Source organism: Plodia interpunctella, chromosome 9, assembly GCF_027563975.2.
Source record: "Plodia interpunctella isolate USDA-ARS_2022_Savannah chromosome 9, ilPloInte3.2, whole genome shotgun sequence".
Lineage (NCBI taxonomy): Eukaryota > Metazoa > Arthropoda > Insecta > Lepidoptera > Pyralidae > Plodia > Plodia interpunctella.
In genome coordinates, this window is record NC_071302.1 from 8,225,798 (window position 1) to 8,245,267 (window position 19,470).

The 19,470-nt window shown below is 35.4% G+C and overlaps 2 protein-coding genes across 2 annotated transcripts; one reads left to right on the forward strand and one right to left on the reverse strand.

The window, feature by feature from the left end:
• The first annotated feature begins 1,845 nt into the window (after nt 1-1,845).
• On the forward strand, nt 1,846-11,247 carry Vps16A (Vacuolar protein sorting 16A). The gene is made up of 15 exons (XM_053750014.1): nt 1,846-2,120; nt 2,236-2,425; nt 2,525-2,671; nt 2,917-3,040; nt 3,547-3,680; nt 4,258-4,433; nt 4,810-5,056; nt 5,534-5,790; nt 6,603-6,741; nt 7,163-7,297; nt 7,825-7,986; nt 8,438-8,657; nt 9,215-9,392; nt 10,035-10,235; nt 10,685-11,247. The coding sequence occupies exons 1-15, from the start codon at nt 2,071-2,073 to the stop codon at nt 10,827-10,829; spliced, it is 2,505 nt and encodes an 834-aa protein (XP_053605989.1). The 5' UTR covers nt 1,846-2,070; the 3' UTR covers nt 10,830-11,247.
• Nucleotides 11,243-19,462, reverse strand: LOC128672710 (uncharacterized protein). Its single transcript, XM_053750015.2, has 5 exons — nt 19,210-19,462; nt 18,598-18,786; nt 18,218-18,329; nt 17,500-17,646; nt 11,243-16,699 (listed from the first exon to the last, which is right to left on the reverse strand). The coding sequence occupies exons 1-5, from the start codon at nt 19,307-19,309 to the stop codon at nt 16,246-16,248; spliced, it is 1,002 nt and encodes a 333-aa protein (XP_053605990.1). The 5' UTR covers nt 19,310-19,462; the 3' UTR covers nt 11,243-16,245.
• Between the last annotated feature and the right edge of the window lie 8 nt (nt 19,463-19,470).

Genomic DNA, 19,470 nt, shown 5'->3' on the forward strand with positions numbered 1-19,470 from the left:
TTACTTACCAGCCCAGCAGCGTAGAATAATAAAGTTATGAGCCTAGCAAAAACCAACATTAATAAACATTTATATAAGTAGGTACAGTACCTACGTACCTACCTCTCTGTTCGTTTCTGAGATAGGTACTTACCTACCTAAATATCTATATGCTATGCCTAAGGTAAACCAACTTGCAGAATCCAGAATAATGAATAAGAAATCTGAATTCTGAATAAGTAATTTATATGTCTAGTTACCTTGAACATAAATCAAGTTAGTTTATCAAGTTAATACTAATAATACCGACCATTGGACGAAACTTAAGACGAACATTATACCTATATAGCTTTTCCTTTTTTCAAAATTTCCAACTGGTTCATATTTATTGCCAACTGAAAATCATTATTTAACAAATCCTAAGTATAATCCTATAATATAGGTAGTATGCTAAATCGATAGTCAACAAAATCAGTAACATTTGTTATGATTTAATTATAAAGAAACGTTTTCTCCCGAAACAAACAGTGACAATACGTACATTTTTTTCTAAATACCTATTTCGTAAAAGTCACTAAACTCTAGTCTTACCACTCACCTGTTTTATTGACCCTAAGAATGGGCATAAACATCCACCATCTTTTCACTCAGAACCAGAAACCGGACAAGCCGTTCGTTTGCTTAATCCTTTGAAAAGCTTTCCCATATTCTTTGTGTAACCTGTTCAATGGCTAACCCAATCCAATGACTATCCCATATGGTGAGGCTAACCCTTTCAAAGGATTTCCCATATGATATGGCTAACTCTTTCGAAGGGGTAACCCGTTCGTTATAGCGCTTATCCTGTTTGGCTTTCCCCTTAAATGCCTGCGGGGAGAGAGGGGTGTAGTTTTCATCACACCCCGCTCCTGTGCAAATTTGCGTAGCTCCGTGTGTGAAGAGCCTAAAAGTCACGAAACGACACATTGAATCGTGTAAATAATAACGCACCGCTTTACCGCACGCGCTTAGTAGGTATTTTTTGTGCATTGCAATTTATTCAAATTAAGACCGTATGGCCTGAGCTTAAAGCATAAATTAGCCTGCTATCTGAACTGAACGGGTAACCCCTTCGTATGACTTACCTCAAAGAAAGGGTTTTGTAGTCGTTGATATAGCGCTTACCAAAGCAAATTGAATGGGTTACAGCACCGAACGGCTTTCAAAAGCAAACCCATTCCAAAAACCCCTTCATAACCCGTGAAAGGGATAGCGGTCCGATCCCTGCTCAGAACTGCAAACAAATAGTTATAATGCATACTTAGTGTATCTGTGAAAACCCACATAAATTATTTTTATCAACTTTTTAGGAATTACAGAAAAATTATTAATATTTTATACTTAAATGTGCGGATACACAAAGGTTATGCCAGGTAAACCTAATTGCAGTTTGTCTCAGTTACACGTAGGTTATACGTACAGCCGGTGTTCGGTGGTTACATTTAGGTTTATGGCTTTCTAATACCGGCTAGACGATTTTAGACTTTATTAACTACATTTTATGTTATTTTATAAATTAAGTGCTATTTTTAAAATTAAGTGCTATGTACAATTTGCTGTATCCCATTTCCGCTTGTGTATTTCTATACTCATTTATCTTTCTTAAATGAACGAAGCGAAAGATATAACGAAAAGTAGACAGAGAAAGTTATAGACCCCCTCAATCTTCTATTGCTCTCAAAATAGAAAGAGATGTACGTTTTAAAAATGCATATGGATTAAAACGTATTTACACGGATCCAGTATCTATCCAGCAGCAGCATCAAAGTACCTTTAACGTCAGAATTTGAGATTGACAGTTGTGTTGTCATTGTCATTGTCAATGTGAGAATGTTGTTGACGTTGTATTGTTGTTGATTCTATGATCTATTTGCAAAAAAATCAGAAAATAAAAACAAATTAGTCTTAAATCATTTATCCTAAACATTGCAAATATAACAGTTCAAATTACATGGATACCTTTGGTGTTGGTGTGGAATTTAAAAGATAACAAGTTTTAGGGCTCCTATAAACTTTGTGACTAATTCGCTGAAATAAATATTTTATCACATAATGTCGGCCTTAGTAACCGCAGATTGGTTTCAGCTAGACTCCTATTACAGGTTTGTTATTAAAATATGTACGTTGTCAAATTATTACATTTCATGTCCTATTGAGAAGATATAATACATTTGTGTTATGCTGTACATATCCTGGTTAAACCCAATTGTTCAACAGGAAATTTGATCTCTACGATATGGTATGGGCGCTGGATGAAGGGCTAGAAAACATGGTGGTCAGTGGAGCCCCATTTGGAGGGCCTATAGCCATGGTTCGTGACAGGAAGCAGTTTGTCCGTATTGTAACTACTGCAAAACCAGTCATAACCATCTACAACTGTGTTGGAACTGTGATTTCTAAGATTCTGGCAAGTATTCTTGAATTTTCTTTTTTCTCCTTTTGTTGTCAGATTATGGTTTTATTACTACCTTGCTTGATTCACTTCTTTTTTCAATTCTCATTACAGTGGAACAGTGGGAATCTTGTGCATATGGGCTGGTCTGACAGCGAGCAGTTACTATGTGTGCAGGAGAGTGGGGATGTCCTCATATACGACATGTTTGGAGCCTACCAAAAAGCATTCAATTTGGGTCAGGAAGTTAGAGACACAAAGGTACATTTTTCTTCTGTGTAATAATCCACATCCACTAATTTTATATGTGTGCAAATCTGTCTCATACTCTCATAGTTAAATCATTGGACCGATTTTAATGAATTTTGGAATAGATATAGTTAATCAGCCATGGTCAAACATAAGCAACTGAGGGCAACAGCTATAGCTTTTTCTATATACTAACGAATTACTTACCTGAGAATAATTGGAGAACTAATTTAAAATTTACAAATTAATGATTACAGGTAGCCAAAGCGCAGCTTTTCACAAAAGCGCACGTTGGCCTGGCGGTTATGACTACAACTAACAGAATGTTTGTTGTCAACAATGTAGCCGACCCCAAAGTCAGATCTCTTCCAGATATTCCAAGTATGTAAACTGGTGTATTAAAATACTAGTGTACTTAATGCTCTGGCCTGGCTAAATCAGAGTTTCCCAAACTATGGGTTGTGCAAAGCAAGCGATTATTGAGTGGGCCCTGCCTGTAGAAGGACACACTACGGCGAAATAAATTCAACCTATCAAACTCAATGCGATTATTAGTAACTCCAGTTGAAGTCAAAATTGTAATAGCGAAACATAGGAAACAATTTCATTCTTCCCATTGAAATAACATTTTTATTACAGTAAAGTTTCTTCTAAGTGGTTTTCTACTTTGGTGACTTGTATTAGATGGGTGTAATTTTGAAAACCACTGAAGTAGAATAGTGAAATCTGCATCAAAATCTGATGCATGGTATAAAAGAAGAAAGTTTAGAGAAACAGAGATGAAGGGGAGACTTTGATTTTAAACCATGTAGTGATTTTTTCACAAAAACTAAATATATGAATTTAAGATTATAAATGAATTATGAATGAATACTTATTGATTTCAGGAGCGAGTGAGCCAATCACGTGCTGGTGCGTGCTGAGCACGTACGTGCGCACGTCCGCCGCCATCAGCTTCCTCGTGTGTCGCAACAAGGAAATATTCCGCTGCCAGCTGGGAGAGACTAGGGCTACACTATTGGTAACTGATACTTTTCTGTTATTTTTTTAAAATAATAGTTTTGGCCGCGGCTTCGCCCGCTCGAATTTCCCTTCTAAAGAGAGAACCATACTTTTATTTCATGTTTAGCAGGAATTGAATATTTGGTTGAAATTCGTACTGTCTCCCGCTCTTACCTTACCCGTTCTCTGAACAAAGTTCGAAAAATTTCATTAATTTCTTGTAGAAACTCCTCGATGATCTAACTACTATGGATGCGGAAGGCCGTGCGAAGTAGAAATAGGAAGCAACCAAGAAACATTCAGATGAGAAATTATTTCTTATAGATGCGAAAGTTTGTAAGGAAGTATGTTTGTAACTCTTTCACCCGAAATATACTGGACAGATTGTTACTGGACATTTAGTACACAGGTAGAATATAACTTGGAATAACACATAGGGTACTTTTTATACCGAAATTCCAACGGGAGCGAAGCCCCGGGACGCAGCTAGTATTCAAATATTTGCCTGTGCAGCACCTTCACATAGTGAACATGTTGACACACCGCGAAGGTCCTTAAAAGGGAAAAAGTGAATAGGTTTAGTTATCGTGTTGCAGAGCCCGGAGATCTCGAGCCCGTACACGCAGGTGCTGAGCATAGTGCCGTCGCAGAACGGCCGCCACGTGGCGCTGTTCACGGACTCCGGCTGGCTGTGGCTCGGCTCCTCCGACCTCCGGAACAAGTACTGCGAGATCGACTCCGGCCACATCAAGCAGCCCAAGGAATTGGTTTGGTAAGCTTTGAACTGTGTCGCATCATCGTACACATTTTTATCATGTACATTAAGTTTTACGTGTGCATAATTAGTTAGTTGACATTCAATGCATAAAAAATTTAACAAAAAAAAAAATTTAAAAACTTTATTTTTACTGTAAGTATCTACAGAAATTATAAATATGTCATCAGAAGTAAATGTATAAACAAAAAATATAAACAATTTTCAAAATCACTCAGGAAAACAAAACTATTACAGGAGTCGAGTATGTGGTCATATTTCTAAAGTAAAATAAAATAATGAATTATTTTTTGCTTATCGAGAGCAGTATTTTTTTAAATACCCAAGTGGCTTATAATATTTCTTATTAATCTCGTCGTCAATATCCACCCAGGTGTGGGTCGCAAGCGATAGTGGGCCACTGGGACGACATAATGGTTATCTACGGTTTCAACGGCACCCAGGTGCCCTACCCCTACGACGGCCCCTTCCACCTCATCCCCGAGATGGACTGCGTGAGAGTGGTGTCGGAGATGACCCACGAGTTGATACAGAAAGTGCCGCCCGAAGCTGAGAAAATATTCAGTATTAAGAGTACTGCGCCCGGCGCGTATTTGGTCGAAGCTTCTAAACAGTTTCAGGTATTGAAAAACTTAAAAAAGATTTTAAATAAGTACTTAATGTTGAAATTTAAACACTTGATAAACACATAGGATCTTTATTTACATATATAAAAAGTAAACACACAGTTGGCCGGGCTTCGCTCTGGTAAAACCATAAAAAGCCTACGTTACTTCTGAACGTTCAATCTATCTCTATGTTTAATTTCATCACAGTAGGTTCGGTAGTTTTTGAATTGATTCATTACAATAAAGAAAACCAAAATACAAATCTTTTATCTTTATATTATTAGTACGTATATTTTTATTATTAGTGTGGGTTATCGTATAACTTAGTTGAATATTCAAAACAAAACTAAACGTAAATAGGTAACTAAATAACGTAACCAAATGAGAGAATATTTCCATACAACTCACCTGCCTGTCTCATACAAAGCGGCAAGTTCGTGCAATACCCACTTTGTCTCCACAAAAAATCTAATAAAAAACATGTATCAGAAACGCAGCCACAAAGCAGACGAGTACATCAAACTGGTCAAACCGAATCTGGCAAACGCCGTCCAAAACTGTATCGATGTGGCCGCGTACGAGTTCAACCCCGACATTCAGAAAATGCTGATCCGCGCCGCGCAGTTCGGCAAAGGCTTCATAGTGGACCCCGTGCTCACGGAGCACTACGTCACCGCCTGCCGCTGGCTGCGCGTGCTCAACGCTGTCAGAGACCCCAAGGTCGCGATTCCCTTGACATATAAGCAGTATCCTTTTTTACAAACGCCTGATAAAAAACTTATGTCCGTGCTAAAAAACCGTTGTGGAGTTCCCTCGTTCGGATGCCGATCCTGGGTGCATCGATCAGGTCATGCGTATCATAATAATGCATTGTCATGGAAACTGAAGCGACGTGGGAAATTTCAACTCTGTAGGAGAACTGGAAGTTGGAGATATCTAACTTGTAAGATTCGATTTTAGACAGACCAGCAAACATCAGACAGGTGAAACTAAATATAAGCTTGTAAAAAGTTCGTGTTTACTTTTTTCGTGTTAGTGGCCAGCAATTTCATAATCCATTTTCATTTTCAATAAATAAACTTCGTTTTTACATGTGTGTTTGTGGCCAGAGTTATACCAATCTTTTTTTTAATTCGTTAATATTTATGATGATATAATTTAGCAATAGTAGTTTTTAATGGACCTACTCATAATATTGCTTTGTAAGTTTTAATTAGGTTTGATGATTGATATAATAGGAATTTTTAAGGTTCCGTTCGAAAGGTAAAAATGGAATCCTTATAAGACTTTGTTGTCCATCTATTTTATAGTTGTTTGCCCGCAGTCAAACATAGGCCATGTTTGACTCCAAGTCATTATCTTCACCTAATCCAAATTTAATCAAAATCGACCCAGTAGTTTAGCCGTGAAAGCGCAACAGACTTTCGCGTATTTAATATTAGCATATCCATAAATATTTTTCCGACAGGCTTTCGCATTTTTAATATAGATTATGTTTTACAAATCCCAGCTTTACCCAAAAACATGAGTTTCGTAAGTAATCCTTAGCCATAGGCAGAGTGGAGCACCTGAAGGAGCGCGTGCTGCTGGACCGGCTGATCTGGCGGCGCCTGCACTGCCTGGCAGGACACGTCGCCGCCTGCCTGCAGATGAGGCAGGCCCGCACGCGCGTGCTGTCTCACTGGGCTAGCTACAAGGTCAGCTACGTTATATATGTTACATGTGACCCACAAGAGGTAACTTATGGAGAGAAGTCAGAATTTTTATATAGGTGCGCATAATACGTCGTAAGCGACTGTCTCACATACGAAAAAAAAAATTTCTCATGGAACGTCACAAATAGACCTGTATCTTCTGTACTGAGAAACTCATAAAACATTTTTTAGTTAAAATATGTTTTGTCTCGTTCAATATCAAAATATTAGATAATTATTATAAAGAGCATTGTTTCAATTTTCACGATAAAGAAATTAATCGATATTAGTGGAGCAATTTTTTTTATATAAAAAATATATCTTAAAGACTTCACAGTTTAGTGTAATGTAAAGGTCCATTCTTATTTATAACATTTTCTTACTACTCTGTGTAGTAAGGTAAAGGTTTTAATTCTCAATCCAGGTGACCCAACCGCACGTGGACAACGAAAGCGCCGCCCGAGAAATAGGCGAGAAACTGAGGAACGTGCCCGGGATATCGTACGCGAACATCGCCATGAAGGCCGCAGAGAAAGGCAGGAAAGCGCTGGCTATTAAAGTAAGTATATATTTGCACCTATACAACGATGGGAAACCGTATGAAAAGCGAAAACAACTTTGAACGTTATGTGTATGATTACAAAGTTGAAATTTATTTGCAACGACTATTAAATGTTTACGCCATGTTTGAACACTTTAAATCTATTTGGAAATAAGGTCTATACTCGCATAATTGTATCTATTTGTATACGTACTGTAAGTGCATACAGTACGTATAATAGAGTATTGTTAACTTTACAAACGGGTGGAAAATTAAAGTATAGTATATTTCAGTTTCAATAGTGCAAAATGTAAAACAAATTTAAAACAACCAAATACCCAAAAGTGTTACGAAATATTTCTGTAAAAAAAGTGGTTAAGACTTAATTGTGTTACACTTTATATGGTGTTTTTGACCCCCATGTGTGTTTTTGTTTGGAGTGTTATAACTGTTGTTAGTAATGGTTACAAACGCGGAACTTTAACGCTTTTTTATAATTCCACTCGTCCAATCGTGACCTTAAAGTATTTAATTTAATTTTCTAGATCTTGGAATACGAAACGCGCAGTAAGCTACAAGTGCCTCTTCTATTACAACTGGGCGAAGGTCCGACTGCCCTTTTAAAGGCTACAGCCAGTGGCGATACTGATCTCGTGTATATAGTGCTGCTGCATCTCAAGGAGAAAATGGGCAAGCACGAGTTTGAGGTGAGATGACGTTATATTGCTGTCTTTTTCTCTCTTATGAGGTGAGAATCTCTCTCTTTCTTAAAACGATGTGCTTGAGGCACTTCTGCTGCTTTCAACATTCTCCTATTTGTTAACATTTGTAACGCTGCAGTCTAGCCCTAAGAATATAGTCAAATCTTCCGATTTTTTATCGTAATCTGTGTTATTAAGAATATGTCAGTTGACAATACAATAAGTTACACCAAAACTTACAATAATACCATATTTATTTCACATACAAATGGCGGCCCTAGGCGATGGGCCTATAGGCCAGTTTCATCGGGAAGTCAAGTTTCAAGTTTTACAATGCTTAATTAAACTTGACATTTACGCGTCAAAATGTTGACGAAATTGTCGCGAATTTATCTAAAGTCGCGAAACTAATTTCGTGCCACTAGTATCGTAATAAAATTAGGTTTTACGTCCTCAGCTGACAATCCGAAGTTTCCCTCTCGCTCACGCGCTCTACATCAAGTACTGCGCGAGTCACAACCGCGAAGCCCTGCGCAAGGTGTATGTACAAGAAGACGATTTCCAAGGGCAAGCGGCGACCCACATACGGGACGCGATAGAACAGACTAACCCGGGCAGCGTTGAGGCTTCGCTCATTTCCGCCAGGGATTGCTATAAGAAGGGGAAAAACGACTTCGGTATGTATTGTCCCGTTCTCTCTTTCAACGCTCAACGCAAGAAAAATCATTCATTCATTCTTTACTGAATGTTATAGATCTCCTTGCACTATTTTTGCACATGGAATTTGTAAACTTTCTGTATTAAAATTAACTACTTAAAATTTACAAGAAAGTTTTAAATGCCAGTAGCTTGTGAGAAATTACTATTTAAAAAATTGACGTGAAAAAGTGCCTGTCAAGGTCTATTTTTGAATAAACTATTTGAATTTACAAATCTCTTGGTCTGAAATACTCCAAGGTAGGACAAAGTCCCCTACGCATTGGCTCGCCTAATGAAATTTCATAAACCAGGAAAAAAACCATTATATTATTTAGGGGCTGTTCAACCATTTTCTGTAAAGCATATTGTAATCCGACAGATAAACTGCTAAATAAATCTGCTACCATTTCACCATATCCAACACTTGTGAAACACAATTTTTGATGCTATCTGTTCGATATGTTACATATAGGCTTATCAGATACTTTTATCGACAAGTAGTGAAACAGACACTGATTCTAGTACCTGTCTTCAGGTGCGTCAATATGTGAGGACACCCGCAAGCTCTGCAAACAGCAGTCCAGCCTGCAGGAAACCTACGGCCAGAGCTTTGTCGGTCTGTCTGTGCACGACACTGTACAAAAACTCCTGAACCAGGGCGAAGTCAAGTTGGCTGACAAACTGCGCTTGGAGTACAAAATGCCTGATAAGAGGTAATATGCATGTTTAACGACTTCTTTGTTATTATAATGTAGTTGAAGATAGTCTTGCTGCCATCTATATTGAATGAATACCCTATCAATATTTGTGAGAAAATAATTAATTTAGAAACCAGTATAACCAAATGTGTAATTAATGCTTAAGAACTATATATTAACTGAGTAAATTTGTTATGAGTAGTGACTCGCCTTACCACGCATAAACCTATATTTGTTGGTAGTGCTTGTATTTTTCATATAAATATTGTAACATAAATAAAGAAATATTTTAAAAAAAGTTGCGGTGGATCGCTTGTAATCGAAAGTTCCTAAAGTAGGTTTTGACTCATTGTGTCAATGTCAAATATTGTAAAGTGTTATAGTGAGAAGACAATAGCTTTATCTTTTCTACGAATAAAAGGGTAAAATTTTAAATATATTTTGTGCAAAAGTAGTTTAGTTAACGTGTTAAATACTAAACCTTTTATTCATAAAAAAGTTAAAACATATTCTAAGCTAAAATTTGTATTGTCACTATCGCACTTTATCATATTTAAAAGAGACAGAAAGGGACAAAACATATTTTAGCTCTTTTTATAAATAACTGGGTAAATCAAAAATCCATTTTAATACCTTATTCAAAAACCTCCGTTTTAGATACTGGTGGCTGCGCATACTAATGTTAGCGGAGAAAAACGACTGGGACGAATTGGATCGGTTTTCAAAGTCAAAGAAGTCGCCGATAGGGTACGAGCCGTTCGTGGACGCGTGCCTCAAGTACTTGAAGAATGATGAGGCACTCAAGTACCTGCCCAGGTGTAGAGATGACATTAAAGTCAAATATTACGTCAAAGCTGGGTAAGAACACTGCATTTTACCCAACTGCCCAAACAAAGGAGTGTTGAGTTTTTAGGGTGTTTTTTGGCGAGTTTCTTTTTTCTGTGTGAGGTATGAGATTGCTGACATTATATGATGATGATATTTATGGATTACATAGGCTACATAACGTCATTATTTACTTTACAAACTTAACTCTTCCTAAACTATGCGTTTTCATTATTGGATAAATAATTTGGATTGTAAATCTCACTTGATCCTTGGGTATAGGCAGTGGCCTACACCCATTGGAAAAGGCGTCTATTTTCTTCATCGTTCCTTATTAAGGTGCTATCTAACCGCACTACACTATTAAATTTATAAAAATGTGTCGGTGGCGCTAGTGTGCGGCCATGCTTGGTCTAATTTGAATCAATTATGTGTCGCTTCACCAACTTGGATAATAAAATTTATTGCCGTCTTTATTGCAGATTCTACGAAGACGCGGCGCAAGTGGCGTACGAGCAAAAGGATAGAAATGCACTCGTGTTCGTTCAAAGTAAATGTCCTCTAAAAGAAACTATCAAACACGAGAAAATAGCCTTTTTGCTAGAACAGTTACCATTGAGAAAGTAACCGAATGGAGTAGGAATACGTTTGTATATTTTTATATGCTAGTCGTCTCAAATTTTATTTGCATACCGCGATGTAAATGCTACCTTCATACGGAAAAAACTTTTTTTTTTTTTCAAAATTGAAGAAACAAGAAATAGGTACTTGTTTTCTTGATTCTTATAAACAATTGTTGTTCAACTCATTTTGGAAAAAAATTGTCAACTCTTCCGTGTGACGGCAATATAGCGTTATGATATACAATACACATGCTGTATAGGTAAATTGCTATTACTTTTAAGAATGTACTGAGTCAAATGTAGATAAAAAAATGTATTCCTAATTATTCAGTAATTTAGTTAATTTATACCTAAGGAACCAATGGACTGTATGTAGCAATCCACTTATTATTTTATTATCAGCAATAAAAGGCAAAATTTAATGGTAGTTTTTTTTTTTATTATAGACATGGAAATGATCACGGTACAATCATCTTATTATTGTAGACACGCAGTACATAGTGTGCAAATTTGCACTTTAGACCATAGTAATAAATGTCGTAGCCGATAACAGCACTGATAAAATTACGTTAATTGAAACATAAACTTTAGAGCGTTCGCTGTAAAGTTCATTTTTCTTATAAATATTATAAATATTTTACACGTAATATTCTTTTTAAGAAATTAATTTCGTGGTTAATAAATGTTTGAACTAATATTTGATTTATTTTTCGGCGAAATTCAACTGTAAGAAAATACTGTACATATTTTATTTAACATTGACAGCTCTCATGTTGTTAATATAAATTATGTCTACAGATGACGCTATAAAGCTCACTTTTCAATGAACGTCATTTTGTTGGGTGGGTGCGGTCTGCGGTGTATGTAGTCTGCTATATACACTGCTTTAAACATTTATGGACACAAAATATGGGTCACATGACACAACATGCAGAACTAAAATTGAAGTTAATTATACTATAATTCATTATCATTACGGGTTTGTTTAGGAATTCCTAAACATGGAAGATTGATTAAAACGTACAAAACTTTCCCCTTCATAATATCAGATGAAATTTCATATTAAACCACAGATACATAGTTGAATGCGCCAGTTGATCTGCATTAAAGCACATATAAACGATGATGAATTTTAAATATCCACAGCTATGTAAAATTTACTCACAACCGTTCACGAACTGTGATCATCCAAACAGTTTTAAGAAACGAAGCGTTCTGATGTTATTCTGTGTCTAGGAATCAATATAATATCAAGCGACCTATTCGTATATGGTGATTTATATATCCATATTCCATTAGGCTTCCATAAAATCGCTATCTTAACAATTTTTTAACTCCTCCAAACTCAAAACAATTTTAAAATTGGTCATATTTTTATTGACAACAACCACAGACCAAGTCCTGAGAAAAGGCGTTTTCAGACTAATTATTAAACCAACCGGAGTGGTGGCTACAAGCGTTCCTCTCCGCGCCAGGTACGATTGCGACGTGGTTGGCATTATGTTTACATAGTATTTAGTATTAGTATTTAATAATGTTATCGAATAAAATATCAATTGTGGCATTCGCCCCGCACTGAAGTGGCAAAGTTTTGCATAAAAAATTATGGTCTCTCTCTCCGGTTGGTTTAAAACTCAATTTTAAACTGGTAAAAAACAGGAAATATCGTTGTATAATACTTTCAATTTAATTAACAATCAATAAATAATTTAAGAAAGCTATAATTGATAGCTGCATAGATTTAAACCTATTAAATACGCATTATTATTAATACAATTGTAATTTGTATGATTGCAACATTTATGAGCAAGTTTGAATGTCTTTATAAAAGTAATAAATTAAATTTGAAAACACTCAATATTCTCAATTATCAGTCTTAAATTAACGAATAAACATGTCCAAATGAGAAATAAATATAAAATGAGCAGTTTCATAAAATTACGTCAAACAAATCAACAATTCAAAAACATTAAACAAATTAAATAGTAAGAATTATTTCTATGGCCGGCTGAGAGACTATCTTCTTTAGCTTTCTTATAGAAACGCACTTGTATTCGTTCGATGTAAATGTCCTCTTAAAGAAACGGTCGAACACGAGAAAATAGCCTGTTTGCTAGAACAGTTACTAATCAAATATTTCTCTGTTCTAGCAAAACACTTATAAATCAATCGAATCGGAACATTTTTAAACCTGGCCAAGAAACAATCTTCGAATTTTTAATAGATAAATTGATACACATTTTCAACAACAAATTCCAATTTCCTATACTAAATTATTGAGTATCACAATTACACACAAAAGTAAAGGTTTCTTAATTTTTTGTCAACCCTTCGAATCCCACGGCCGACTGTAGATAAAAATAAAACAAAATTATTATGTGAAGTTTTCGGCATAATATTGAGTTTTGGATAGATTTCGTTGAGTGCTTACTATAGTTGTTCATGACAGGATCAACAACTAAAACACAGCTACTTATGAATACAGACTGTTAGGTGTCAGATTTCTAATAAATAGATATTTATAGGGAAAGGACGGTAATAATAGTTTCACTTTTTATAGTAACATATTTTTTTTGTTATTCAGTAGTAAGTACTTATGTATAAGCATTCTGCTATGTGGGTGACATACACAAATATACAATTTATATTAAAATGAATTATATAGCGAGAAGCCATTTATGACTTTTCAATAGTTTCTTTAATTTATAATCTCCAATAATTACACTTTTTTGTGACTTACTTGAATAAATAGTTACCTGAATTATTTTTATCACTAAATAAAGATGCAGATTGCTAGGGCAAAATATACTTATAGCAAAATATACTCGATTCACTAATCGAGTATATTTTTTTTTCGGAGCAGCTTTAGAATAGCACACTTAATATTTTTTTTGTATACTTATGAAGTTTATAACTATTATTAAAGTTTCCTTTTCAGAACGTTATTCTATATTCTAAAGCCAACCCTCTTAACTGCCTCAACGAGTTATTATTACAATTTTTAAGGCTTCAGCCAGCTATTCATATCACAAGTGACGATCTCTTTGGTAGTCGCACTAAACATACATTTTAATCCAAATATCACACTTTTACCCGTTTAGCACCGCAACCTTTAATCTACGATCATTGGGTATGTCTGTGAACCCATTTTATCTATACCTAAGAATCTAGTTCTCAAAAGCTACATCCCAAATCCCTTGTTTGTATAGCACCTCATCCTTTACATTATCTTTAAAATTTTCGCCAAAATTGCACTTTAATTGTTCCATCGCACCTTAAAAATATTGTTAAGTCCACTGTATTGAGTACCACCAAATTGAAGGCAACTTAAGGGCTTATTCCATAAAAACATTAATGATGTTGTTGGTTCATGTTATGCCATAATATAAACAAAACGTGGAGTAGACCAACAGACAAAATATTGTTATTCTCAATTAGACAATATTACACAGAAAGACAATTTGCGACAATATAAGTCGTATTACATAGCTAATATGTGCTATATTATATAGAATTTATAGCTCAATACCACATAGAGTTACGACCAATGTATGCAGAGGGAAAATGCGTAATGATGAACAATGACAGGTATACATGAATAAGCTCATTCGACTTGCAGGATTTACCACAATGGGTGATGAAACTAAGATTAACTTTGGAAGCTAATTAGTATATACTTATTTTAATTAAGGAGATTTACTTAAGATCTTATGGTTAAACACGCATTTGGCCAAACTAGCACGGGTAATCACAAATAATCACGCGAAATAAATAATACAATTCATCAACAATCAAATAATTATAAAATAAATAAGTACATTTACATTTATTAGGACACACATATTGCGCCAGTTTGCCCTCACATTTAGGACACACATAGTCAAAACCATTATGGCTCACCCACTCTATAGTGGGTGAGCCATGATACACCCTTACAATCTATGTCTAAAACCGAACCACAGAAATCTCATCTCGTGAAATCTTCGACGCTAATAATTATTATTCTTTTAAGATTCTTTTAAGATCTAAATAATCGCAAATCTAATAACAAATGATGTCCATCAATCATGAAATAAACTACAAATTAAACTACTGCTTAAAAGTAATTTTTTTCATTTAATCCCAATGTTTCACATGTTTTGACTAGTGCGTGTCATATTATTCGCAGCAAAATAATTAAAACAACGGCCACAAATAATTTACGTGTACACTGCTACAATGTGCACACGACCTTACAAACTAGGTTTTTTTTTTAATAAGTGTACGCTTATAAGCATTTTTTTTTACTTTTTCTAAATATTATATCACATTTACGAGTATGTCATTTATCCTAAATTGAAACGATACCTAGAGCAAATGCTATTTTTGTTGTTTTTTTCCATTTCATTACAAATATCTCAAAATTTTACACATGTCCCGGAAATGTTTTTATTAAATTAATGAATTTTATCATATAAATGGAAATTAAGTACATATATATTAAAAATAATGGCACAAAGAGATGAATGACTACATAAAATACACTTACATTGCAAATACTTCAAATGTTTGAATAATTTTTGCAATTCATATTAGTAAAACTTTGACGAGACTTACATATACAAATATATGAATTACATAGACAAATATTCGAATTTGTGTCGGAAGACACACAAAAAAAGAAATAAAACTTGTATGTAACCTGATATTGCAATGGAGTTTGAACTTCAAAGATGTTGCCATGATGTGTTTACACTAAAATTTGGCCTGTTTGGAAATTAGGAAAATATTAGGCGGAAACCTAACTCTGGTTTGGCAGACTCTAAACAAGACAAAATTAAATTGTTATCATATCACGTCTATGAGTTTCTTTGGCATTATAATACAATTTTGTTCGGAAATATTTTATTTTAATTGCTCTTAAATTGGTTTTATTATGTCAATATTGCTTATTTTTAGTGCTCCATACCTAAACAGGAAATAAAGGACCCCTCATAGGATCACTCTTACATTATCAACGCATGAAAGCAAAGTAAGTTCAAACTTCATTCTTCTTTTTTTTGACTACTTAAAAATCCAGGACTGTCTAATCAAATCAACAAAACTATACGCTTATAAAACTATTGATATAAAATACGGTACAAAAGGGAACAAAATGTCAACACAAATAAACTTTCTCATGAACAAAAAAAAACATCAGTTCCTCGTTATGTGAAGGTGAACGTGGAACGAATTGTGCAACGAACTGCCTAACTAAAAAAAGCATAATTATAGCATAACACCTTCATATAATGAGATAAAATATAAAAGATGAATAACAAATGTTAGATGAAAAATTAATAAAAGATATTTTTTCTTTTTTTTTAGGAACTGTTAAGTTTACAACTAATGAGTTTAAATTCGTATAGATAGCCTCTGCATGGCCAGTTACAAGCTCCTATTTATTCGTAAGAGGGCGTAAGCGGCGTGAGAGGCTGGGTGTTCTGGACCGTGACCTTGGGCGAGTACTTGAGCTTGTCCTGCGGGCTCGAGCCCGGGGTCGACGCCGGGGTCAGAAGAATCGGCCGGCTTTGGTTAGCGCTTACTATGTTCAGACTAGCGAGGTTATGCTTCGGTATGGTAAACGACGGCAGGTCTTTGGTTTTGATGCTGTCGTATATGCGGACTAGCTTGTTTCCGTCGATGGCGTCGATGATGTTGAGGGGGCCGGGGCGGTGTGCGGGGGACGCGGTCACCACGAGCCCGGACATGTTGAGGGGCGCGGGGGGCTGCGGCCGCGGGGGGGAGGGGACGGGCGGCTGGCTGCCGGCGATGTGCTGGGAGATGCTGTGGCTCTTAAGACCGTGAGCCGTTTTGTAGCTTTTGCCGCATTGGCATTTGTAGGCCTTTTTTACCCTGAAATATAACAACATCATGAGTGCAAGCATTTATCTGCTGAAGGCCTTAGAAACTACAAATTTCATACATATTACTAACAATCTAAGTCGACTGTTATACAACAATATTGATGTACATTGTTAAAATCTACTTATTGACTTAATTCTTTTATCTAATTACATGGCGTTAATATACTTTCGTAAACGAATTCTAATAATTGATAACGCAATGAAAACGAACAATGAATACCACAGTATATTAAAATTACTAATACAACTACAATACAAAAGAGTAAACGCAATTTTATCAACGACTCGAGTACCCATTTTTTCCAGAAATATTCTTGTATGGTCAAACGTTTCTTCGGCCGCATATACTTTTTATTGTATCGCTCAGGAGTCGGTAACATTGGATATTTTCTATGAAAATGTGTTGTTATTAGTATATTGAGAATAGAATATCAATCTTATCCCACGTTCGCATGGGCGTAAAAAATGCTCCAGGCGTTGTTGGCGTATTTTTATACAGCACATTTTTATGAAATTCATATTCCAATTACTCATGCATTCACCCAAAAATGGACGGATTTTGACGAAATTTTGAACGTGGGAATAACACAAAGCGTATCATCTTTACGTTATTTAGTTTTGTCAGTGAAAACTTACCATTGAACATTTTTTAAAATTTCTACTTATGTTAATAGTTCTCCAAAAATAAAAATAAATAAGATAATCCCGACATTCCCATGCAAGCAAAACCGCGAGGCGCAATTTGTGTAAGAGTAACCTAATGTTACAGAAAGAGTCAAGTCTACTTACTTGCCATCCTTTTTGTGCCCATTCTTAGAATGGTATTTAATGCCATTGACATTTTTGTACCGCTTCTTGCAGCCGGGCACGGGACACGCGAAGGGCTTCTCCTGCGCGGCTGACCCTGGGACCCCCGATGACGCGGTGGTGTTTACCCTTTCAAACGTAAAAAGATTTTCATAAAACGATTTTCGAAATGATTATGGGGTAAACAATCATGATAGATGATAGGCAACTACATTATTGAAGGATTCAAGTCAAAGGAGGCAGAAGGGCGCACACGTAATCACAGCTAGTCATCAAAACTTAAAGGTTCAATAGCTTCGAGGCGTCACAGCCGATAATGTAATAACCGAGGGCACACTGGGTGGCAGATGTTATTCAAAACTTTTTATTTTTCTTGTGACTAGACAACAGTCATTAAACAATGCCATTATTCCTTTGAGATGAAAAATCTGACTAGTATTTGGCTACATTCACAAACAAAAGAAGAAACCCTTTTTTAAAAAAACATTACATGCTTCTGTGCCAATTTTTCATGTTGAATCAAACATTTTAAAAGTTTCACATCATCAGTCTCATTCAACACCCACAAAAATAGTTTGGAGCCTTTAAAACTATCAGACACAGAACTGCTTTACCAACTTTAACAAAAAACTTGTTTTGCATCTCATAGAATATCAAACAAAGTGTTAAAAATTGATTTTTTAAATTAAAATGAACTTACTTATTGACACCATATCGCAGTATGTATTCTGAGCTATACTCTTCAACGGTGGTCCAAGAATCATTGCTATCTTCAGATGGGCTCATCAGTTCATCTTCGTCCATTTCGCTGCCTGAAATTTAAAACATAAACATTTTATATATTTCTTGCATACATAAATATAATAACAACATGTGCTGCAACACTTAAGTATTCTAAATACAAGTGAGAACATTTTAATGATAAATTTTATTTTAAGATGTCATAACAATGTGTTTTAAATAAATAAAATTTAAATTATTGTATCTAGTCAAACATTGTATAAAAGAATAAAAGGACTTATACTTTATTATAATTTACATTTGAGCATAATGTTGGGCTTTACAATACCAGGTTCATACCTGTGGGTGTGCTACTGCGAACAGAAGGTGTGTTGGGAGCAGAGACAAGGCGACGTCGGACATCGGGAACAGGAGGCATATTTTGGATTTCTCTTCGTGAGGCTTCTGTGAAGAAGCGCAACACGTAGCTCAGGGGAATACATGACGGCTGAGACGCCTCCTTTTGTTCCACTACTACAGGGTCGTAATCTGAAAATGTACAGAATCACATTGATAAGTACTGCAGGCCGGTCAAAACTGCCATGTTTTTACTAATATGGTGGGTTGGGTACATAAAAGTAGGTCCTTTCATGAAAGTCTTCCGATCAGCTGATACCAAATGTTTGTTTACAATGTCTACATCATGTCTACATGAAGTTTTGATGTAAACCGAGGAACTGGTACTATAATTTGTTGTGTAAAACGCTAATAGTAATAATAGCGAAGTAGTAATCAATGAAATATATTTAGATCCTCGTTTCCCGCATTTTTTTTAATTATACATTTCAATCAATGTTGACAACATAGCGGCGCTGATAAGAACGTAGACGTACCATAGGCGAAATATAGCTTTTACTAAAAGCACAAAATAAGGATTACAGAAGGAAATAAAGGGTACAAATTGATACTTACCGATATGAACATCTTCAATGTGTTGAATTAAGTCCGGTAATCTTGGAAATGTAATGCCACAGCCATTAAATTTGCAGATGTTTATCATGAACACCGCCATGTCGGACAAGGATGATGTACTAGTCAAATACAATACTATACTATTTTGTCATCGTATTTTTATTCAGCATTGTGAAGAAATCGTTCAATATATTTATATAAACACATATAGTAATATAATATTCTATAATTATTTATAAATGACATCTTTAATTTTTTTAA